Raw genomic sequence first — 24,596 nt, 5'->3', positions numbered from 1 at the left:
GTCCAAAGATGTGCAGGTTAGGTGGATTGGCCATGATAAATTGCCCTTAGTGTCCAAAATTGGGGTAGGATGGAGGTGTTGACCTTGGGTAGGGTGCTCTTTCCAAGAGCTGGTGGGCCGAATGGTCTCCTTCTGCACTGTAAATTCTATGATAAAGCCCACAGGGCATTAAGGCTCCCCCTCTCTCACAGGACACGGCCAGGGAGATAGTCACAGCGCACAGGCCAATGAACATCATCACCATGTGATAGAGCTAGTCTGGTCAAGCCAGTAGGAAGTTATCAGTTTGGTTAATAGAGTGTCAACCCACAGCAGATTATGTACAGCAATCAACCGGTTCAATAAAACCGTGTTGGACCATCTCCTGTGTTTGAAGCCTGTTTCTTGTTTTACTGCATCCAGTTGCAGTCGATGTTAGACCAGCACAGATAACACATCACCCCCCCCCTTGTCCACCACTACGCTCCCTGCCTCAAACGCCACCCATTTACTAACCAGAATTGCCACCCCTCTGGTCAGTGAGTCTAGCCCCGAGTGGAACACCTGGCCCACCCATCCCGTCCTTAACCTCGTTTGGTCAGTAAGCTAAGTGCGTCTCCGGCAGCATGGCCACATCCGCCTTCAAACTCTTTCGCCCAACCCCCCCCCCCCACCCCCCCCCCCCCCCCCCCCCCCCCCCCCACACACACACACAGGGTAAGAGGGCAAGCGCCATCCGGATCCTTCCCGTGTACCGGACAACACAACCCGGGTGTTGCCCCACCCCGAAACGAAAAACAGGAAAAGCAAACAAACTTAAATTATACTAACAAACTTACACCATGCCAATACCCGGTTACACATCTCCGCCAGCACGTTTCACCCACGTGTAGCCGCCCCTTAGTTCAAGTCTAGCTTTTCGTGCTTAATGAATGTCCACGCCTCATCCGGTGTATCAAAATAATAGTGCCTGTCCTGGTACGGTACCCAAAGTCTCGTCGGATGCAGGAGCCCGAACTTCACCCCTTTGCTGTGGAGGACCACCTTAGCCCAGTTGAAACCCGCACACTTTCTCGCCAGTTCAGCTCCCAAGTCCTGGTATATGCAAATCTCGCCGTTCTCCCACTTACTGCTCCGTTCCTTTTTTGCCCAGTGCAGGACACGCTCCCAGTCTGTAAAGCGGTGGAACCTTATCACCATCGCCCTTGGTGGTTTGTTCACCCTCTATTTCCTCGCGAGGACTCGATGTGCCCCATCCAGTTCCCAGGGCTGCGGGAAGGCCCCCACGTCCATCAGCGTCCCCAGCATTGTAGTCACATACGTGCTCACGTCCGCCCCCTCCACACCTTCAGGGAGGCCCAGGATCCGCAGGTTGTGACTACGAGACCTATTTTCGAGGTCATCCAGTCTCTCCTGCCATCTCTTGTGTAGGGCCTCGTGCGCCTCCACCCTGACCGCCAGGCCCAGGATCTCATCCTCATTCTCAGATACCTTCCTCTCCATCTCTTTGATCGCATTCTCCTGCAACTTCTGAACCTCCACCATCTTTACCATGGAGGCCTTCGTAGGGGTCAGCATCTCCGTCTTCAGCTCTGCGTAGCAGCTCCTCAGAAAGTCTTGCTGCTCTCTCGACCACTGGGCCCACGCTTCTTGGTTCCGCGCCGGCTGCCATTTTGTCCTCCTCGACCCGCTCCGCTCTCTTCCCCGCGATCGCTCGTTTAACGGCCCTGCTCCTGGTTCCCTCCATACAGCAGTGGGGGGAACTTCTCCAGCATCCTTTCCCACGCCGGTATTCACCTTCCAAGTGCTGACGTCGCCCCGTTTAAAGGCCGGAAACACCGATCCCGGCGCGAGCTGCCGTGTATGCGACCTATTCGGACATAGGCCGCTACCGGAAGTCCCCTTGCTGTTCCTTTCAATCACCCAAAATTAATCTATTAACCTGTTGGATAAAAATGAGAAATCCCCTTGGCTGAGGTGTAACAGTGCAGTGTAGTCTGATTTATGAGCCTTTGATCTATTAAAATTCTTGCTTTCAAGCTCTCCTTCCTTTGAACTTTTCTCCTATCTTAACAATTGCACTTTCTTGTATCAAAGTTTAAAATCGCCATCCAACCAATCTTTTGGTTAACACTATGCAATTTCAGTGATTTATCAAAACTTGATTATTCTGATTGGGCTGTTCATGGTTCCCCATCTCTCCTGAAGTCAACTGTCACTATCATTTTATATTATTCACTGTTCACAATCTAAAATTTTTATGATACCTTACACCAAGTCAGAAAGGCGGAGTTGAAAAGAACATAAATCAAGAATTGTACCCTAACTCTGGAATAAGGAGAGTTGAAAAACCCTTAAATCTGAATGGCATGGGACGCAAGTTTAATACCCTCTGATCAATGCCACAACATTTGAACAAAGGCTGATGATTTAATAAATATAGTTGATTATAAAACAAGTGATGGTGAGTAGTGGGGGAAGGGTCGGTGTGGGAGTGAGTAGAGGCAGCATCGTGTAAGGTCACGGGTTTTGGGGCATTGATCACGGCACGTCTGCTGTTCTCGCTGGCCCGGTACTCCCCAAGCCCTGAGAGTCTGGGGGCAGTGGAGGAAACATGTGAGAGCGGAGGCAATATCGGTTTGGTCTCCAGTCTGTAGCAACCATCGGTTTGCCCCAGGGCGACTAGATGGAGGGGTTCGGGGATGGCAGAGAGCAGGGTTTGGGAGGATGGGAGATTTGTTTATAGATGGGAGCTTCCCTGGTTTGAGGGAGTTAGAGGAGAAGTTTAAGTTGACGGGAGGGAATGAGTTTAGAAATCTGCAGATTCGGGACTTCTTGCGAAGGCAGGTTCCAACCTTCCTGCTCCTACCACCACGGGGGATACAAGATAGGGTAATTTCTAGAGTAGGGGTGGGAGAGGGGAGGGTCTCAGATATCCATAAAGAACTCATGGAGTCAGAGGAAATGCAGACAGAGGAGCTAAAGCGCAAATGGGAGGATGAGTTAGGGGGAGAGATAGAGGCAGGTCTCTGGGCGGATGCATTAAGCAGGGTCGTCACGTCCACATCATGCGCCAGGCTCAACCTGATACAATTTAAGGTCGTTCACCGGGCACACATGACAGTGGCCTGGATGAGCAAGTTTTGGGGGATAGAAGACAGGTGTGCGGGAGGGCCAGCGAACCATGTCCACATGTTTTGGGCATGTTCGAAGCATGGGGGATTCTGGCAGGGGTTTGCAGATGTCATGTCCACGGTGTTAAAAACTTGGGTAGCACGGAGTCGAGGTGGCGATTTACGAAGTGTCGGAGGACCCGGGAGCCCAGGCGGCGAGAGAGGCCGATGTCTTGACCTTTGCCTCCTTGGTAGCCTGGAGACAGATACTGTTAGCGTGAGGTACTCAAAGCCCCCAAAATCAGAGACCTGGGTCAATGACATGGTTGGCTTTCTCAGTCTTGAGAAAATCAAGGTCGCTTCAAGAGGGTCAATGCTAGGGTTCAACCAGAGGTGTCAGCCGTTTGTCGACTTCTTTAGAGAAAATTAACTGTCAACAGAGGGGAGGAGGTTAGTCTAGATTAGTGTTCAAGGGAGGTAGATGGTCTTTGCACTATGCTTATAGCTCTTTGTAGATGGTGTACTGTTACTGTTAGAAAATCACAAAGACTTCCGGTTGCGGCTATGACCAGCTAAGTCGCACATTTGGCAGCTCCTGCGACAAAGGTGTTTAAGGGCCGATTGGAGGGCCCCGACGGTACTGTAAAGACGAATCCCGGTGGGGGAAGGCTCCCTGAGGAGAGTGAGACCAACTTTATGGTCGGTACTCGGAGTGGGGCGACAAAAAAAGCGGCAGCAGCTCCCCGAAAAAAGCGGGGGAAGAGGACCAAAATGGCGGCCGGTGGTGTACTAGAAGATTGGAGAAAATGGGCGGAGGAGCAGCAGGCCGCTCTCCTCCGGTGTTTTACGGAGCTGAAAGTGGAACTCTTAGAGTCTATGAACGCGACGACCACAAGGCTGATGGGGGCCCAGGCGACCCAAGAGGCGTCGATAAGAGAGCTGCAGCAGGAGATGACTGCAAGGGAGGAGGAGGCCACGGTCCTCGTGGGAAAGGTGGAGGTGCACGAGGCACTCCACCTGAAATGGCAGAGCCGCTTTGAGGAGCTGGACACTCGAATGAGGCGGAAGAACTTGAGGATCCTGGGCCTAGCAGAAGGCCTGGAGGGGCCTGATCTCCCGAAATATGTAGCGGAGATGCTGAGCTCCCTGATGGGAGAGGGGGCCGGTCCATCGCCCCTGGAGCTGGAAGAAGCATATCGGGTCATGGCTAGGCGGCCTAGGGCGAACGAGCCCCCGAGGGTGGTGCTGGTGCGATTCCAGCGTTTCTGTGATCGGGAGAAAGTGCTGAGGTGGGCCAAGAGGGAGAAAAGCAGCAAATGGGAGAATTCGACGGTGCGGATATATCAGGACTGGAGTGCGGAGGTGGCAAAGCGGCGGGCCCGGTTTAACCGGACGAAGGCGGTGCTGCACGCAAAGAGGATCAAGTTCGGAATGCTGCAGCCAGCGCGCTTGTGGGTCACCTACAAGGACCAGCACCATTACTTTGAGACCCCAGAGGAGGCATGGACTTTTGTTCGGGAGGAAAAGCTGGACCTGAACTAGAACTTGGGAACGCCGGCGGTTGAGGCCGCCCGAGTACCCTTGACTGATCAAGTGGCCCATGTCTTTCTTAGGCCAGGTCGGAACTTGGTTAAAGTTGATGGATCGTTTGGTTTCTTTGAAACTTGTGTTATGGGGGGTTTCTTTGTTCCTTTTTGTGTGTCTCTTCCCGTTGCCAACTTCCCTTAATTATTGTTGTTGTAGGGGGGGCTTTTTTACTGTTTTCTGATCTGTTCTTTAAGGGTTATGGTTACTGTTCTGTTCGATGGAGGGTGATGGTTAAATACGTTATTATTGGGTAGTTATTTAGTTATGCAGGCATAGTTATGTATTTATGTATTTATTTGAGATTTGTTATTTATATTGTTATATTGTTAAGTTGGGGAGGCGGGACGGGGGGGTGCAAGTTGGTTATGCGTGTTTTCTTTTTCTCTTTTTTCTTCCTCTCGTTTTAAGGGGGCTTTTTTATGGGCTTGGATGGGGACGGGGGTGGAATTGAAGATGGTGGGGTAGGGTGTGGCCGGGCGAAAGCGCGGGCTTTCCCCTGTTTCCCCGCGCGCGGGACGGAGGAAGGGGGAGGAGAGAAGAGTGGGGTGTGGCCAGCAATGGCGGCTTTTCCCGCGCTGAAGCGGGGTCAGAGAGGGATGGCAAGGGGGGGGGGGAGGCCCCTCCCCCCCCCACATCGGGAGGAGTCGGAGTGTGGCAGGGGCAGCCGGGTCAGCGAAAACCAGCTGACTCTCGGGAGTACGATGGTGGATACACCGCGGCTAGGAGGGGTCCTAGCCAGGGGGGGGGGAAGGGGGGTTAGGGGGGGATACCGGGTTGCTGCTGGAAAGGCCGAGGACGGGAAGGGAAGAACGGGAGGAGAGAGGGGGGGGGGGCCATCGCCATGGGGAACGGGTCAGAAGGGGAGGGTCGACCCGGGGCGAACAGGGGACAGGACATGGCTAATAGACAGGGGAAAGGGACGGGTCGCTCCGCGACCCGGTTGATTACTTGGAACGTGAGGGGGCTGAATGGGCCGGTCAAGAGATCAAGGGTTTTTTCACACCTAAAGGGACTGCAGGCGGATGTGGCAATGTTGCAGGAGACTCACTTGAGAGTAGTAGACCAGGTACGCCTGAGAAGGGGGTGGGTGGGACAGGTGTTCCACTCAGGCTTGGACGCAAAGAACCGGGGGGTGGCGATTTTGGTGGGAAAGAGGGTGTTGTTCGTGGCGGCGCAGGTGGTAGCAGATAAGGAGGGTAGGTACGTGATGGTGAAGGGTAGGCTGCAGGGAGAGAATGTGGTGCTGGTGAATGTGTATGCCCCGAATTGGGATGACGCGGGTTTTATGAGGCGCCTGTTGGGCCTCATTCCGGGTCTGGAGGCAGGGGGCCTGATCATGGGGGGGGGACTTCAATACAGTGCTCGACCCTGGGCTGGACAGATCGAGTTCCAGGACGAATAGGAGGCCGGCAGCGGCAGAGGTGCTAAGGGGGGTTCATGGAGCAGATGGGGGGGGTAGACCCTTGGAGATTTGGCAGGCCAAGGGCGAGGGAGTATTCTTTTTTCTCCCACGTCCACAGGGTGTACTCCAGAATAGACTTTTTTGTACTGAGCAGGGGGCTGATTTCGAGAGTGCAGGACACGGAGTACTCGGCCATTGCGATTTCGGACCATGCACCACACTGGGTAGAGGTAGAACTGGGGGAAGCACGGGACCAGCGCCCGTTGTGGCGCCTGGATGTGGGGCTGCTGGCGGACGATGAGGTGTGCGGAAGGGTCCGGAAGGGCATTGAGAGATATCTGGGCACGAACGACACGGGCGAGGTGAAGGTGGGGGTAGTCTGGGAGGCCCTGAAAGCAGTGATCAGAGGAGAGCTTATCTCCATAAGGGCACACAGAGAAAGGAAGGAAAGGCAGGAGAGGGAGAGACTGGTGGGGGAACTTATAGAAGTGGACAGGAGATATGCGGAGACACCAGAGGAGGGGCTGTTGAGGGAGCGGCGCAGTTTACAGGCCCAGTTTGACCTACTGACCACTAGGAAGGCGGAGACGCAATGGAGAAGGGCACAGGGCGCGGTCTATGAGTACGGGGAAAAGGCGAGCAGGATGCTAGCACACCAGCTGCGCAAGCGAGATGCAGCCAGAGAGATTGGGGGAGTGAGAGAGAAGGGAGGGAACGTAGTGCAGAAGGGGCAAGAGGTGAACGGGGTCTTCAGGGATTTCTACAGGGAATTGTACCGGTCTGAGCCGCCCAGGAGGAGGGGGGGAATGGAGAACTTCCTCGATAGATTGAGGTTCCCAAAGGTCCAGGAGGAACGGGTGGAGGGGCTGGGGGCGCCGATAGAGCTGCAGGAGCTAGTTAAAGGGATAGGCCAGATGCAGGCGGGGAAGGCGCCGGGGCCGGATGGGTTCCCGGTGGAATTTTATAAGAAGTATGTGGACTTGGTGGGTCCAGTGCTGGTGCGAGCCTTCAATGAGGCGCGAGAGGGGGGGGTTCTGCCCCCGACAATGTCACAGGCCCTGATCTCCTTGATCCTGAAGCGGGACAAAGACCCTGTACAGTGCGGGTCCTACAGGCCTATCTCCCTCTTGAATGTAGATGCCAAACTGTTGGCAAAGGTCCTGGCAACCAGAATAGAGGATTGTGTGCCAGGGGTAATCCATGAGGACCAGACGGGGTTCGTAAAGGGACGACAACTTAACACAAATGTCCGGAGACTGTTGAATGTGATTATGATGCCAGCAGTGGAGGGGGAGGCTGAGATAGTGGTAGCACTGGATGCGGAGAAGGCATTCGATAGGGTGGAGTGGGAATACCTGTGGGAGACGCTGGAACGGTTTGGGTTTGGGGAGGGATTTATCAAGTGGGTGAAGCTGCTGTATTCGGCCCCGATGGCGAGTGTGGTTACAAACGGGAGGAGGTCAGAGTATTTTGGGCTCCATCGAGGTACCAGGCAGGGATGCCCCCTATCCCCCTTACTATTTGCATTAGCGATCGAACCGCTGGCGATGGCACTGAGGGGTTCAGGGGGGTGGAGAGGACTGACAAGGGGAGGGGAGGAACATCGGGTATCACTCTATGCGGATGATTTGTTGTTATATGTGGCGGACCCGGAAGGGGGAATGCCGGAGGTAATGGAAATACTAGCGGAGTTTGGGGACTTTTCGGGATATAAATTAAATGTGGGTAAAAGTGAGGTCTTTGTGATACACCCGGGAGATCAGGGGGAGGGAATTGGGCGGCTCCCCTTTAAGAGAGCAGTAAAGAGCTTCAGGTACTTGGGGGTGCAGGTGGCAAGGAACTGGGGGACCCTCCACAAGCTGAACTTTTCAAGGCTGGTGGAGCAGATGGAGGAGGAGTTCAAGAGGTGGGACATGGTACCGCTGTCGCTAGCAGGGAGGGTGCAGTCAGTCAAAATGACGGTCCTCCCGAGGTTCTTGTTTCTGTTCCAGTGCTTGCCCATCTTTCTCCCCAGGGCCTTCTTCAAGAAGGTAACTAGCAGCATTATGGGCTATGTGTGGGCACATGGCACCCCTAGAGTGAGAAGGATTTTCTTGGAACGGAGTAGGGACAGTGGAGGATTAGCGCTACCCAATCTTTCCGGATACTACTGGGCGGCGAACGCATCGATGGTGCGCAAGTGGGTGATGGAGGGGGAGGGGGCAGCTTGGAAACGTATGGAGAGGGCGTCCTGCGGCAATACAAGCCTGGGGGCGCTAGTAACGGCACCATGGCCGCTCCCCCCCACAAGGTATACCACAAGTCCGGTAGTGGCGGCCACCCTTAAAATCTGGGGGCAGTGGAGGCGACACAGGGGGGAAGTGGGGGGTCTGATGGCGGCGCCACTGAGAGGGAACCACAGATTTGTCCCGGGGAACACTGGCGGGGGATTCCAGAGCTGGCACAGGGCGGGCATCAGGCAACTGAGGGACATGTTCATAGAGGGGAGGTTTGCGAGCCTGGGAGAGCTGGAGGAGAAATTTGAGCTCCCCCCGGGGAACACGTTTAGATACCTGCAGGTGAAGGCATTTGCCAGACGACAGGTGGAAGGATTTCCCTTGCTTCCCGATAGAGGGGTGAGTGATAGGGTGCTGTCAGGGGTCTGGGTCGGAGAAGGGAAGGTCTCGGACATCTACAAAATAATGCAGGAGGTGGAGGAGGTATCGATAGAGGAGCTGAAAGACAAGTGGGAAGCGGAGCTGGGAGAGCAGATAGAAGATGGGACATGGGCGGATGCCTTAGAGAGGGTCAATTCGTCGTCGTCGTGCGCAAGGTTGGGCCTCATCCAATTTAAGGTGCTGCACAGAGCCCATATGACGGGGACTAGGATGAGTCGGTTCTTTGGGGGTGAGGACAGGTGTGTTAGGTGTTCGGGAAGCCCTGCGAACCATGTACATATGTTCTGGATGTGCCCGGCACTGGAAGAGTTCTGGGAGGGGGTGGCGGGGACGGTATCGAGAGTGGTGGGAACCAGGGTCAAACCAGGGTGGGGGCTAGCGATTTTTGGGGTTGGGGTGGAGCCAGGAGTACAGGAGGCAGGGGAGGCCGGAATATTGGCCTTTGCGTCCTTGGTAGCTCGGAGAAGGATCTTGATTCAGTGGAGGGACACAAGGCCACCAAGTGTTAACACCTGGTTAAACGACATGGCAAGCTTCATCCAATTGGAAAGAATCAAATTCGCCCTGAGAGGGTCGGTACAGGGGTTCTTCCGGCGGTGGCAGCCCTTCCTTGACTTTCTGGATCAGAGATAGGAACTGGAGGCCGAAACAGCAGCAACCCGGGGAGAAAGGGGGGGGGGAAGGGAGGGGGGGGGGGGATAGCAACGAAGGGAGCACGTCAGCGGGGGGTCGCGGGCAATGACTGCCCGAGGCCTTCGGCAGAAAGGGAGAAACGGTTTGGTTGCTAGACTGGTAGCGCGGGAGGGGGGGGAGGGGAGGGGGGGGGGGGGGGGGGGTGCGCGCGCGGGGGAGGGCGTGGGGAGGATTTTCCAGGGGGGATTTGTTGTGTTATAACTTAAAATGTAGTAGGGGTAAATGTTTGTATCGAAAAATTTCAATAAAAATTATTTAAAAAAAAAAAAGAAAATCACAAATGCCTTAATAAAATATTTTACAAAAAAAATATATAATGAGTGATGACGGGCCTTAGTGAACAATGTAATTAACATATTTAGTGTTGTATTTTTCAATGGAAGAAATGGGACTCCGCCATCTGCCCTTTGTTTCTTGCGGCCGTTTCTGAACTATTGGTTTATTTCGTATTTTCTGACAAAGTCGACTGCACCGATGCTTGGGATTATCCTTTTTTAATTTTTAAAAGAAAAAAGCGTCACTGCTAATTACCTGAAGCGAATAGACTGCTGGAAACATTCAACAATGAACATCTGTGAAGAGAACAGACAATTTAACATTTTATTAATTGACGCAGTTCTGAAGGGCCTTCTGAGGGGCTGGTTTAGCTCACTCGGCTAAATCGCTGGCTTTTAAAGCAGACCAAGCAGGCCAGCAGCACGGTTCGATTCCCGTACCAGCCTCCCCGGACAGGCGCCGGAATGTGGCGACTAGGGGCTTTTCACAGTAACTTCATTGAAGCCTACTTGTGACAATAAGCGATTTTCATTTGAACTGTTAACTTGGCTGTTTCTCATCAGATGTTGCTCTGGTGAGTGCGTTCAGCATTTTTTGTTTGTCTCTCGTTTAAATCTTCTTGTATAAACAAGCTCATCCAAAACTTTGCTGCCCATCTACTAACTCACACAAAGTCCTGTTCACCATCACCCCCTATACTCACTGAACTACATTGGCTACTGTTCCAGTTTCAGGAATTCCCAGTTTTCAAATCCCTCATCCCTCCTTGTTCCAGGGACATTTGTTTCTTTTTTAAAAATTCTCTAGTCTTAGGTTTCAAATCCCTCATCCCTCTTTAATCTCCTCCAGCCCTATGACCTTCCAAGGTATGTGCGTGCGTGTGCTAATCTAATTCTGGTGTTCTTTCTGATTTTCATTGTTTCAAAGGAAGTTGTGCCTTAAGCTACTGAGGTCCGAAGTTCTGGAATACCCTCTGTAAACCCCCACTCTCTCTCTCTCTCTCTCTCTCTCTCTCTCCTCCTCAAAGTCTACCTCTGACCAAGCTTTTGGTCACCTGCCTGAATATCTCCTTACCTGACTCAATGTCAAGTTTTGTTTAATAACGTGTGGATAGGTGGATATAAAGGCAAGTTGTTGTGACATGTTAATGGTTTGGCGATTTCATCCACAATATAGCTGAGACATGCAGACCTGGAGATCCCTGGTCTGTAAAGTCAAAATTGGCAACATAGGGCTAAAGTTGCCCTTGAGTCCTAAATTTACAGCCAGCAATATCAGCCAGGCTTTTATAATGCTATTTAAAATCTAGCGACCTCTGCTGGCAATCAGTTTGTAGATTTAGGATAGACAGGATTGGGCTTGGTTGTGAATGTCTTTGGAAACATCCTCACAAATCTGTTCAGTGTCTGGCCGTAATGGTCACTGGGTGAATTTCAAGAGGCCAATTAATGCCCATGGAGCTCTATCCCAGCAAGAATTCACCGCTTGGAGAAAATGTGGTAAACGTTTGTCCCCACATTATGTTCAGTGAGAACTTGCTTGCTAGTCTTTTCACCCCATAGGTGACAGTGAATCGGCAGCTTATTCTGCACCTTGCTCTATTTTTTTCATTGTCGGGGGTTGTGTGTAATACAAGTTCACCATTGACATGAAATAAATTGATGTCAATAAATTGACTTGACAAACAATGTGCAGGTGTAAAGAAATAGTACTGAAATGTGTTGTGTGAGTATGGAGAGATATTAATGAACAGCTTAACATTAGGGCTGGGGTAGTGTAGTTGTTGCATTTCTTAGTCATAATCCAGAGAAAGTTACTTTGTTTTCAAACATGGTTATCTGAGGCATTTAAGGAAAAGATAGATGGGAACATGAGTGTGAAAAGAATAGCACAAAATACTGAGAGGGGGGTGTGTGAAGTAGGGAAGGTGGAGCTGAAACACTGGCCTAGATTGTTTTGACCAAATGGCCTCTTTGTGCTGCAAATTCTATTTATCTTATCACTGTTAAATTATGTGACATCTGGTTAAAGTATAGAAAATGTACTATAGAAACCTCTAGTTTATGCAAATCAAATCTACTTCTTCTAGGAGGATGGTATCAGACAAGTCCTTGAAGAGATGAAAGCTTTGTATGAACAGAACCAAACAGATGTGTAAGTATTTTTCATGACTATTCCATGTGCTGGTTTACCTGCTGGAGAGCGAATTAATTTTCCAAATATGTCACTGAGGATAATCCATGACAATTGCAGCACAATTGATTTTCAATGGCAGCTTCACGTCCCTGACAAACTAGAAGCTGTACCCTTTTCAGAAATCTACCCTAGCTGCGTTTGTGTATCATGAAATATTGCTAGTTACCTGTAGTTTCAGTAAACTGCTATAAAAGTGCTCTCCAAATTAGGAGAGGGCTGGTGGAGACTCAATGGGCCGAATGGCCTCCTTCTGCACTGTAAATTCTATGATTCTCATTTCTATGAATATAAACAGATATAGTTACTGCCTTTCTCCTGGGTGATCTGACCCTAAATTTTAGATTGTTTGACAGAATGTAAACCTAGACCAGAACTTTCTTTGCAAGTGAAAGGAATGGACACGTAATGAACAATAAGGGGTTAACAATCCCCCTCAATGTCTGAAAACATTAAATCATTTGTCTATCTTTTGAACTAAGTTCTAAATAATGCACAGCCGTGCTTTCCGTTCTCGTTACCCCAGCATAAACTTTCCAATGCTGAGAACCTGCACCAATCAGCATAAACTGTTTTAATCTCCAGACTGTTTCAATATCCTAGTCTAATCCATGAAGGTTTGTTAAATTAACCAGAGACAACAGACTATCCAAATTTGTAGATCCAGAAGGATCCATTCAATGATTTGACACATATATGTAATTGTTAGCCTACCAGAAATACACATGAACCGGTCAGCAGGAACTGATTACATTCTGTAAGAGCCAAAATCTACAATATAGAACATTACAGCGCAGTACAGGCCCTTCGGCCCTCGATGTTGCACCGTCCTGTGAAACCCCTCTAAAGCCCCTCTATACTATTCCCTTATCGTCCATATGCCTATCCAATGACCATTTGAATGCGTTTAGTGTTGGTGAGTCCACTACTGTTGCAGGCAGGGCATTCCACACCCGTACTACTCTCTGAGTAAAGAACCTACCTCTGACATCTGTCCTATATCTATCTCCCCTCAATTTAAAGCTATGTCCCCTCGTGCTGGACATCACCATCTGAGGAAAAAGGCTCTCAATGTCCACCCTATCTAATCCTCTGATCATCTTGTATGCCTCAATTAAGTCACCTCTTAACCTTCTTCTCTCTAACGAAAACAACCTCAAGTCCTTCAGCCTTTCCTCACAAGATCTTCCCTCCATACCAAGCAACATCCTTGTAAATCTCCTCTGTACCCTTTCCAATGCTTCCACATCCTCCCTATAATGTGGCGACCAGAACTGCACGCAATACTCCAAATGCAGCCGCACCAGAGTTTTGTACAACAGCAACATGACCTCATGGCTCTGAAACTCAATTCCTCAACCAATAAAAGCTAACACACCGTACGCCTTCTTAACAACCCTCTCAACCTTGGTGGCAACTTTCAGGGATCTATGGACATGGACACCGAGATCTCTCTGCTCGTCTACACTACCAAGAATCTTACCATTAGCCCAGTACTCTGTCTTCCTGTTATTCCTTCCAAAATGAATCACCTCACACTTTTCTGCATTAAACTCCATTTGCCACCTGTCAGCCCAGCTCTGCAGCTTATCTATGTCCCTCTGTAACTTGTAACATCCTTCTGCACTGTCCACAACTCCACTGACTTTAGTGTCATCTGCAAATTTACTCACCCATCCTTCTACGCCCTTCTCCAGGTCATTTATAAAAATGACAAACAGCAGCGGCCCCAAAACAGATCCTTGTGGTACACCACTAGTAACTGGACACCAGTCAGAACATTTCCCATCAACCACCACCCTTTGTCTTCTCTCAGCTAGCCAATTTCTGATCCAAACTGCTAAATCACCCTGAATCCCATGCCTCTGTATTTTCTGCAATAGCCTACCGTGGGGAACCTTATCAAACGCTTTACTGAAATCCATATACACCACATCAACTGCTTTACCCTCATCCACCTGTTTGGTCACCTTCTCGAAGAATTCAATGAGGTTTGTGAGGCACGACCTACCCTTCACAAAACCATGTTGACTATCTAATCAAATTATTCCTTTCCAGATGATTATACATCCTATCTCTTATAAACCTTTCCAAGACTTTTCCCACAACAGAAGTAAGGCTCACTGGTCTATAGTTACCGGGGTTGTCTCTACTCCCCTTCTTGAACAACAGGACAACATTTGCTATCCTCCAGTCTTCTGGCACTATTCCTGTAGACAATGATGATATAAAGATCAAAGGCTCAGCAATCTCCTCCCTAGCTTCCCAGAGAATCCTAGGATAAATCCCATCCGGTCCAGGGGACTTATCTATTTTCACACTTTCCAGAATCGCTAACACCTCCTCCTTATGAACCTCAAGCCCTTCTAGTCTAGTAGCCTGTATCTCAGTATTCTCCTCGACAACTTTGTCTTTTTCCTGTGTGAATACAGACAAAAAATACTCATTCAGCATCTCTCCTATCTCCTTGGACTACACGCACAACCTCCCACTACTGTCCTTGACTGGCCCTACTCTTACCTTAGCCATTCTTTTATTCCTGACCCCACGCAGACACTGGAAGAATGTGCAAACTCCACACGGGCAGTGACCCAGAGCCAGAATCGAACCTGGGACCACGGCGCCGTGAGGCAGCTGTGCTAACCACTGCACCACCATGCTGCCCTCGGTAATTTTTTTAAAATTTAGGGTACCCAATTATATATTTTTTCCAATTAAGGGACAATTTAGCGTGGTCAGTCCACCTAATCTATACATCTTGGGTTGTGGTGACGAAACCCATGCAGACATGGGGATAATGTGCAAACTCCACACACAGTGACCCAGAGCCGGGTTTCGAAACCGGGTCCTCAGGGCCGTAGTCCCAATAGTAACCACTGTGTCGCATGCCATCCCTGGTACTATTTTTATTGAGGAGAAACTGGTGATTGCTGTGAAGAATTCTAATGGCAATTTGTCACCAGATGACAATCTTGCTCTGCTGGCTGTAATTGTTTGGAAATCAGTTCTGTGCTACCTATTTGTACATTTGATACTTCATTTGAAGTAAGCTTCTCTGGAATATGAACTGATTAAAATATTTAATTAGCAAATGATGAATTGGCTGCGAATGAGGATGGTAATGAAAACAAGTCAGGGGCAGCTCGGTGGCGCAGTAGTTAGAGCTGCGGCCTCACTCGCCGAGGTCCCAGGTTCGATCCCAGCTCTGGGACCCTGGCCCTGTGAAGTTTGCACATTCTCCCCGTGTTTGCGTGGGTTTTGCCCCCACAACCCAAAGATGTGCAGGCTAGGTGGATTGGCCAGCTAAATTGCCCCTTAAATGGAAAAAATGAATTGGGTATTCTAAATTTATATTTTTTTTTAAAAACAAGTCAATAAAATATTTATTTTCTTTGCAGGAATGAAGCTAAATCTGATGGAAGGACAGACCTAATCCCAACAATCAAGTTTCGTCACTGCTGTTTGCTGAGGAATAAGCGCTGTGTTTTAGCATATCTGTATGTCACCATTTTAAAATAGAGAGGTCCTTTAATTTGTAATTCCAGGATTGGTCTCCTATTCTTCAATTCACAAATCTAATTACTCTTACTAATAGGAAAATCACCTTGGTTGCTTGGTAGCACGGTAGCATTGTGGATAGCACAATGGCTTCACAGCTCCAGGGTCCCAGGTTCGATTCCGGCTTGGGTCACTGTCTGTGCGGAGTCTGCACATCCTCCCCGTGTGTGCGTGGGTTTCCTCCGGGTGCTCCGGTTTCCTCCCACAGTCCAAAGATGTGTAGGTTAGGTGGATTGGCCATGATAAATTGCCCTTAGTGTCCGAAATTGCCCTTAGTGTTGGGTGGGCTACTGGGTTATTGGGATAGGGTGGAGGTGTTGACCTCGGGTAGGGTGCTCTTTCCAAGAGCCGGTGCAGACTCTATGGGCCGAATGGCCTCCTTCTGCACTGTAAATTCTACGATCTATGATTTTACTTCCAAATCTAAACGGATCATAAATATCTGCAAATGTCCAAATATTCCTATTTGATTATTTGTGTTGTACAGAATTAATGACGAACATGTTTAAACATTGAACTATTCTACCTGCAGTTTGGTTAAATTGGTGACTGTTAGTTTGAAGTTATGGGCAGTTTGAATAGGAGTTGTGACCAAGGGATCATTCTCCACCAGGTTATTTTAAAATATCTTCTCTTCTCCAGTCACTCCAGTAGCTTTTGCGGAGATACTGTTCCACTTGGATTGGACTTACTCCACCAAGCTATCCGAATAACAGTGTTTCACGTGTAATCCTAGGCTTGCACCAGTGGCACTTATAGAATCATAAAACAGTTAGAGCACCGATCATGTCCATGCTGGTTCTCTGCAAGAGTAACTCTCCTAATCCCACTCCCCCACCTTTTCCCATAGCCCTGTACTTTATTTTCTCTTCAGATAATTATCCAATTCTCTTGCGTCTCAGTTTAGATCTGCAGCCACCACCCACACAGGCAGTGCATTTCACATCCTAACAACTTGCTGTATTTTTTTTTTAATTCTCCTTTCATCGTTGCTCCTTTTGCCAATCACATTAAATTGATGTCCTCTGAATGTTGTTTTTTTAAATAAATTTAGAGTACCCAATTATTGTTTTTCAATTAAGGGGCAATTTAGCGTGGCCAATCCACCTATCCTGCACATTTTTGGGTTGTGGAGGTGAGACCCACGCAGACACGGAGAATGTACAAACTCCACACGACAGTGTCTCGGGGCCGAGATTGAACTCGGGTCCTCAGCGCCGTGGCAGCAGTGTTAACCACTGGTCTATAGCTTGCGCCACCATGCAGCCCCGAGTCCTCTGAAAGTTGTCTCCGTGTTGCTACATTAACGTCAGACTGCTTTGTGATTTGGCAAATGGAACTGTGCACTGCAAACATCAGCACCTCTGACCTTACGATGGGAAGGTCATTGGTGAAGCAGCTGAAGGTGATGAGATCTGGGGAACTGCCCCTAGGAACTCCTGCAATAATGTCCTTGGTCTCCGATGTTTGACCTCCAACAACCACAATAATTTTTGTGCCAAATATGTGTCCAGTCTGTAAAAAGTTCCCCCTAATTCCCACTGACACCAGTTTTACTCGGGCTCCTTGATGCCACACTTAGTCAAATGCTGCCTTGACATCAAAAGCAGTCATTTACTGCTCAACTCTGAAATTCAGCTTTTAAGTTTCCATTATGACCAAGGCTGTGTAATGAGGCCTGCTGTGTGTCCTGGCAGAACCAAGACTGAGTATTAGTATGCAAATTATTGAAGAGTGCCTCTTGATAAGACTGTCAACATGTCAACGATTGGGAGTAAACTGATGGGGCTGTAATTGACCAGATTAGACTTGTCCTGTTTTTTTGTGGATGGGACTTGCCTGCAATTTTCCACTTTCTTGTTGATGCCTCTGCTAGTATTGAGCTGAAACTGCTCTTCCAGAAGTGTGACTGTTCTGGAGCACAAACGTAACATGGCCACAGTGCATAGCATTTGTAATATTCAGTGTATCAACCATTTCTGATATCACTTGGAGTGAATTGAATTATCTGCATTTGGGAATTTGTGATGCCAGGGACCTCTGGAGGAGGCAGAGATGGATTATCCGCTCAGCATTTCTGGCCAAAGATGATTGCACACTTTCAACCTTGTATTTTACATTGATGTGCTGAGCTCTGCCATCATTGAGGATTGCGATGTTCCTGCAGCCTCCTCTTGTTAGTTGTTTCATTTTTTTCACCGCCATCCTTGACTGTGACAGGTCTACAGAGCTTTGATCTGATCTGTTGTTTATGGGAACTCTCTGGCCTATCTATAGCTTGATTCTTCTGCCCTTTATCTTGCATTTAGCCCTGAGATGTAGCTTCACCAGGCTGGCCTCTATTTTATCTGTGGCAGTTTTGTCTGATGCTGTTCGTGACACATGCTGTTTGATTATTCTAGAATTAGAATCTCTACAGCCCAGAAGGAGGTTATTCGGCCCATCAAGTCTGCACCAACTCTCGGAAAGAGTACCCTACCTAGGCCCGCACCCTCCCCCTATCCCCAGAACCCCACCTAACCGTCACATCTTTTTACACTATAAGGGCAATTTTATCATGGCCAATCCACCTAACCTGCACATGTTTGGACTGTGGGAGGAAACCCACGCAGACACTGGTAGAAAGTGCAAACTCCACACAGACAAGACACCCGAGGCCAGAATTTAAAAAAAAAATATTTATTTATTCTCCTTTTTCGCATTTTCTCTCAGATTTACACCCACCAACAATAAACAATAATCAGTAACAAATATGTCGATCCCCATATCAATAACAACGATCCCATCCTCCCACCAAACCCCAAACATTAGCCCACATGTTCACATAAACAACTGACGAAAAGGAATCGGGAATTCCCCCATAGCCCCCCAGCCCTCCTACCCACCTCCCCAACTAATGTTCGACGGTATCTAATTCTTGAAAGTGCATAATGAATAATTGTAGAACCCCTCTGTCCTTCCCCCTAAGTTCAAACGTAATCTTCTCAAGAGTCAAGAATTCCAACAGATCCCCCCACCACGCCAGGGCACAGGGTGGAGAGGTTGCTCTCCAACCCATCAGGATCCGTCTTCGGGCGATCAATGAGGCGAAGGCTACAACATCTGCCTGTGCACCCGCTTCCAACTCTGGCCGGTCCGACACCCCGAATATGGCCTCCAGGGGACCCGGGTCCAGTTCATGTGCACCACTTTAGAAATTACCCTAAAAACCTCCTTCCAATAATCTTCTAATTTTGGACAGGTCCAAAACATATGAACGTGATTAGCGCCCCCCACCCCCCCCCTCTGTATTCCATCTTCAGCTGTATCAGCCCCAACCTCGCGCACGAGGTGGAGGCATTCACTCTCCGGACCTCACAGCAGACCCCCTCCTCCATATCCTCCCCCAACTCTTCCTCCCACTTTGCTTTGATCCCTTCCAGTGGTGCCTTCTCTTCCAAAATTGCTCCGTACACCGCTGACACTACCCCCTTCTCCAGTCCCCCTGTCGTCAGCATCTCCTCCAGCAATGTGTAGGCCGGCTCCTCCGGGAAGTTTTATATCTCCTTTGTGGCAAAATCTCGAACCTGCATGTATCTAAACATTTCCCCCTGCTCCAGTCCATACTTCGCTTCCAACTCCTTCAATCCTGCAAACCGACCCCTAAGAAACAAATCTTTTAGTGTCTTAATCCCCTTCCCCTCCCATTTCCGAAAATTTCCATCCCACCTCCCTGGCTCAAATCTGTGGTTCCCCCGAATCGGCATTTCCCTTGACCCGGCCCCCAACCCTAAGTGTTGGCGAAACTGCCTCCAAATTCTCAATGAAGCTATTATTACCGGGCTCCCTGAGTATTTCCCCGGGGCTATCGGGAGCGGCGCTGTTGCTGGTGCTTTCAATCCCGACCCCCTGCACAAACTCTCCTCCATTCTGACCCATTGGGAATCAACCCCTCTGACCCAGCTCCGTACCTTCTCCACATTTGCTGCCCAGCAGTAATACATCAGGTTCGGGAGACCCAAACCCCCTGCCTGCCTTCCCCTCTGTAGTAGCACCTTTCTAACTCTGGCCACCTTCCCTCCCCATATGAACGACGTAATCCTTCCCTCAATCTCCCTGAAAAAAGCCTTTGGCAGGAAAATCGGCAGGCATTGAAAAATAAACAGAAATCGTGGCAACACATTCATTTTAACCGCCTGTACCCGACCCGCCAGTGACAGAGGGAGACCATCCCACCTTGCCAGATCAGCTTTCACGCTCCCCACCAAACTAGAAATGTTGTACCTGCGGCCCCCCCCACCACTCCCGGGCAACCTGCACCCACAAGCACCTAAAGTGAGTCCCTGCCCTACGAAATGGCAGCCCCCCTACCACTGCCCCCACCGAGATACCACAAAATATTCACTCTTATCTAGATTCAGCTTGTACCCCGAAAAAGACCCAAACACTCAAAGCAGCTCCAATATTCCCCCGATCGACACACTCGGTTCCGACACGTACAACAGCAAGTCATCGGCATATAAGGACACCCTATGCTCTTATTCTCTCTCTCTCCCCTCTCCTCCTCCTCCTCCCCCCCCCCCCCCCCCCCCCCCCCCCCCGCACTATTTATTTCCATGCTCCCGAACTTCTTAATGCGATGGCCCACGGCTCAATCGTGAGTGCAAACAGCAGGGGGGGATATAGGACATCCCTGCCTAGTCCCACAGTGGAGAGAAAAGTATCTCGAGCTGATATTGTTTGTGCGGACACTCGCCCTCGTCTCCTTATATAGTAGCTTTACCCAATTCACAAATCTTGGTCCAATCCCAAACCGCTCCAGAACTGCCATCAAGTACCCCCATTCTATCCGATCGAACGCCTTCTCAGCGTCCAATGCCACAACCACCTCTGTTTCCTTCCCCTCTGCCGGTGCCATAACGACGTTCAATACCGTTCTAACGTTTGAAAAGAGCTGCCTCCCTCTCACGAACCCCGTCTGATCTTCACCTATCACTTTCGGGAGGCACTCCTCCAGCCTACCCACTAGTACCTTCGCCAATACTTTTGCGTCCACATTCAGAAGTGATATGGGCCTATACGACCCACACTCCGTCAGATTCTTATTTTTTTTTGGCAACAGGGAGATCGATGCCTGCCCGAAGGTTTGTGGCAACACCCCCTTCTCTATCGCCTCTTCAAACATCCCCACCATCAGGGGTGCCAGCTTATCCTTGAATTTTTCTAATATTCCACCGGAAACCCATCCGGCCCTGCCATCCTCCCAATCGCATCCTTTATCTCTTGCTCCCCTATCGCTTCTTCTAATGTAGCCCTATCCCCCTCCCCTGACCTCGGGTACTCCAACCCATCTAGAAATTCCTGCATCTCACGATCTCTCCCGGGTGGCTCTGGCTTGTACAACCTCTCATAAAATTCCTCAAAAACCTTGTTAATCAGATCCGGCGCCACCACCAACTTCCCTGCCCTATCCCTCACCTGCAAAATTTCCCTTGCCGCTGCTTCCCTCCGGAGCTGACCTGCTAACAGACATGGCCTTATCTCCATGTTCGTAAACTGCACCCCTTGCTTGCCTCAGTTGGCGCACCGCCTTCCTGGTAGATAGTCGGTCAAAGCTCGCCTGTAGTTATCCGAAGCCAGAATTAAACCTGGGTCCCCAGTGCTGTGAGGCGTACTGCTAACTACTGTGTCGCCATGGGGATTCAATTTCATTCAAAGGACAGAGGTGAAGATGCACGGTAAATCTAATCAGTAAGCTGTATCAGGAGTAAAGCCTTCTTTAAATCTTATAAAGAGAATCTAACGGCAAAAGCTTATATTTTTACAGCACAGTGTTCCAGGGTGCTTCACAGTAGCATAATCAGTCAGAAATTGGGCAAAGAGGGTAGCCTTCGGATCCTTGATCAAAGAGGTAGATATTAAGGAACGCCTTGAAGGAAGAAAGAGGTTTGGGAGGGAATTCCAGAACTTGGGGCCAGCCAGCTAAAGATTTGGCCACCAATCAATATCCAGGAAGTTACCATTGACCAGCAATTTAACTGGGTCCAACTGGCGATATTGTGCAGGGTTTCACATTGGTTAGCACTGTTGCTTCACACCGCCAGGGTTCCAGGTTCGATTCACGGTTAATGTCTGTGCAGAGTCTACTGGCCTTGTCAGCAACACCCATATCCCATGAATAAATACTTTTTTCAAAAAGAAGTAAATGAGAAAAACCTAGAGCAGAAGGGATTGAGCTAAAAAAAATATTAACTTGCTTTTCTCCTCAACAGATATGACCGTTTATTGCGAATTCGATCACTGAGATGGGAATATGGAAGTGTTCTACCATCAGGAATTCGGTTCCATTTTGCTGCTGAGGAGGTACAGCTGCTTTGAAACTAAATTTCAAGGGGGCGATTCTCCGAGCTCCGTGCCGGGCCGCCGATTCTCCGAGCTCCGTGCCGGGCCGCCGATTCTCCGAGCTCCGTGCCGGGCCGCCGATTCTCCGAGCTCCGTGCCGGGCCGCCGATTCTCCGAGCTCCATGCCGGGCCGCCGATTCTCCGGCGCAGATGGGCTGAGCGGGCATGCGGCTACGCCAGAGTTCCGCCGGCGCCGTTCACCCCTGGTCGCTGCCGGCGGGGACTCTGCACGAACGGTCGGGGGGGGGGAGGGGGGCTCCTTCACCGGGGGGCCTCCGATGGGGTCTGGCCCACCGATCGGCAGGCCGTCCTCTTCCTTCCCCCGGGCCTACTTTCCGGCACGGCCGGCCCCTGAACGCCGACACCATGTTGAGTCTGGGCCGGCGCTCTAAAGAAATCCCCAGCGCATGCGTAGGTTGGCGCGGCTCAACTGTGCATGTGTGGGTTGGCGCGGTGCCCATCTGGTGCCTGGAAAGGAAACTGGGGTGGCGTGAACCGCTCCAGCGCCGTGCTGGCCCCTGTGGGGGACAGAATAGGTCGTACCCGGGCCCGGTTCGCGCCATCGTGAAACGCGACGGCGTTCACAACGGTGTGAACACTTGGGCTCCATTTGGGAGATTCGCCCCCCAAGCATCTAGACTGTGTGAATGAGGAAAAGCCTTTTGGCCCATCCAACCCTGTCCTCCAAGGTTCTTTTGGTGTAGCCTGTATCCAAACTCACACCTAAGTCCCATTCACCCATCACCCGTGTGCTCTCTGACGTACACTGGCTCCCAGTCCACCAGCACCGCGGCTTTAAAATTCTCAACTTTGTTTTCAAATCCTCCATATCTCTCAAAAAAGCCCTCGAGCTGAACAACACTTCAAGAACATCCCATTCCTCCAATTCTGGTCTTTTGTTTATCACCAATATATTTCATTTTATGATTAAGCTGCTTAGACCCAAAGCTCTGCAATTCCCCCCCATTAACCTTTCCATCTCGCAACCTCCTGTGTCTCCATTAATAAACTCCTTAAAACTTTGAATCAAGTTTTTAATCACTTGTCCTAATATCATAGAATCCTCTGCAGCACAGAAAGAAGGCATTCGACCCATCAGGACTATGCACTCTCAATGGAGCAATCCAGTATGTCCCATTCCTTTACACATCCTGTAGCAACCAGAGATGCAAACCGTCCAACCTAGGTGATCTATCCACTCTAAGTATAGCCAGCCTATCTGAAGCCTCCTGTCTCCATTTTCACCCCTTCCATTACCTCACTATTTTCACGTCACTTGATGATTTATCAGATTCCTCTTCCTCGATAAACACCAATATAAAGTACACATTAAGTATTCCAGCCTTGCCTATGCCTCTTAAGTATATATCATAGAATCTCTACAGTGTAGAAGGAGGCCATTCGGCCCATCGAGTCTGAACCAACCCTCTGAAACAGCACCCTACTGAGGCCCACTCTACCGCAATCTTTCAACCCCACCTAACCGTTTAACGGGCAATTTAGAATGCCCAATCCACCTAACCTGCACTCTTTGGACTGTGAGAGAAAACCGGAGCACCCGGAGGAAACCCGTGCAGACACTGGGAGAATGTGCTAATTCTACACAGACAGTCACCCAAGGTCGGAATCTAACCCGGGTCCCTAGTGCTGTGAGGCAGCAGTGCTAGCCTGGTAGCATGGTGGTTAGTAGAGCTGCTTCACAGCCCCAGGGTCCCTGGTTTGATTCCCAGCTTGGGTCACTGTCTGTGTGGAATCTGCACGGATTTCCTCTGGGTGCTCTGGTTTCCTCTCACAGTCCAAAGATGTGCAGGTTAGGTGGATTGGCCATGCTAAATTGCTCCTTGGTGTCCAAAAAAACGTTGGGTTAGGTGGGGTTATTGGGTTACAGGGATAGGGTGGAGGCATGGACTTAAGTAGGGTGCTCTTTCCAAGGGCCGGTGCAGACTCGATGGGCCGAATGACTTCCTTCTGCACTGTAAATTCTATGATTCTAACCACTGTGCCGCCCATAAACTCCTTAAATCCCTTTTGCCGTAATAGGACCCATTGCATTTCTTGCGACCCACTTGCTATTTAGATGCTGGTAGAAAGTTTCTGGGTTCCCTTTTTATGTTGACTACCATTCGATTCTCCTACACTCTTACCAGCCTTGTTTTCCTCTTCACTTCCTCTCTCTACCTATTGCTTGAAGAATTCACCTGATGCGCATCATAACTCTTTTTGATATCTCCTTACTGGCACAGTGTCAAATTTTGTTAATTGCTCCTGTGAAGTACATGGCGTATGTTAAAGGTGCTATATAAATGCCTCTTTACTGTTCAGTTTTAATCATTCTACATTAAAGACTTCAGTGGAATGTAATCCAGAGAACATGAATTCCTGTGAGTGACCATGGGGTTATGAAGTTCTTGTGAACCCCAATTGCTTAACTAATGTGCTTCCTTTAGAGATGGTAACCCAATGTCCTTAACCGATAAGTGACTTCAGCCCCACGCAGTGTGATTAACTCTTAACTGCCTCTGAGGTGACCAAGCAAGCTATTCAAACCATTCCACACAAAAAAAAGCAACTTGAAGGCAATTGGGTCTGGGCATATATATATACCCTGCCCTTGGCACTGACAATCCCAGCTTGAGAATTAATTACATTGCCATCAGTAAAAGCTAGGGGCACAAAACAAAACTTTTTAGATTTTTTTTTTAACAAGCAAAATGTTCAAATGTTAGTTTGTGAGGATTCCCAAAGCAAAGGATTCAC

The 24,596-nt window shown here is 49.5% G+C and overlaps 1 protein-coding gene across 3 annotated transcripts in view; it reads left to right on the top strand.

Moving 5' to 3' along the window:
- The window catches only part of gins1 (GINS complex subunit 1 (Psf1 homolog)), a 43,199-nt gene that overhangs the window by 14,903 nt on the left and 3,700 nt on the right, over positions 1 to 24,596 (top strand). For all 3 annotated transcript variants that reach the window (XM_038804720.1, XM_038804711.1, XM_038804703.1), the window contains 3 exons: positions 11,797 to 11,861; positions 15,299 to 15,397; positions 21,710 to 21,800. In XM_038804720.1, the coding sequence (XP_038660648.1) occupies positions 11,827 to 11,861; positions 15,299 to 15,397; positions 21,710 to 21,800 (225 nt within the window). In that variant the 5' untranslated portion in view covers positions 11,797 to 11,826. The remainder of the gene's footprint in view (positions 1 to 11,796; positions 11,862 to 15,298; positions 15,398 to 21,709; positions 21,801 to 24,596) is intronic.

Source organism: Scyliorhinus canicula, chromosome 1 (genome assembly GCF_902713615.1).
Source record: "Scyliorhinus canicula chromosome 1, sScyCan1.1, whole genome shotgun sequence".
Lineage (NCBI taxonomy): Eukaryota > Metazoa > Chordata > Chondrichthyes > Carcharhiniformes > Scyliorhinidae > Scyliorhinus > Scyliorhinus canicula.
This window is presented reverse-complemented; position numbering and strand designations above follow the sequence as displayed.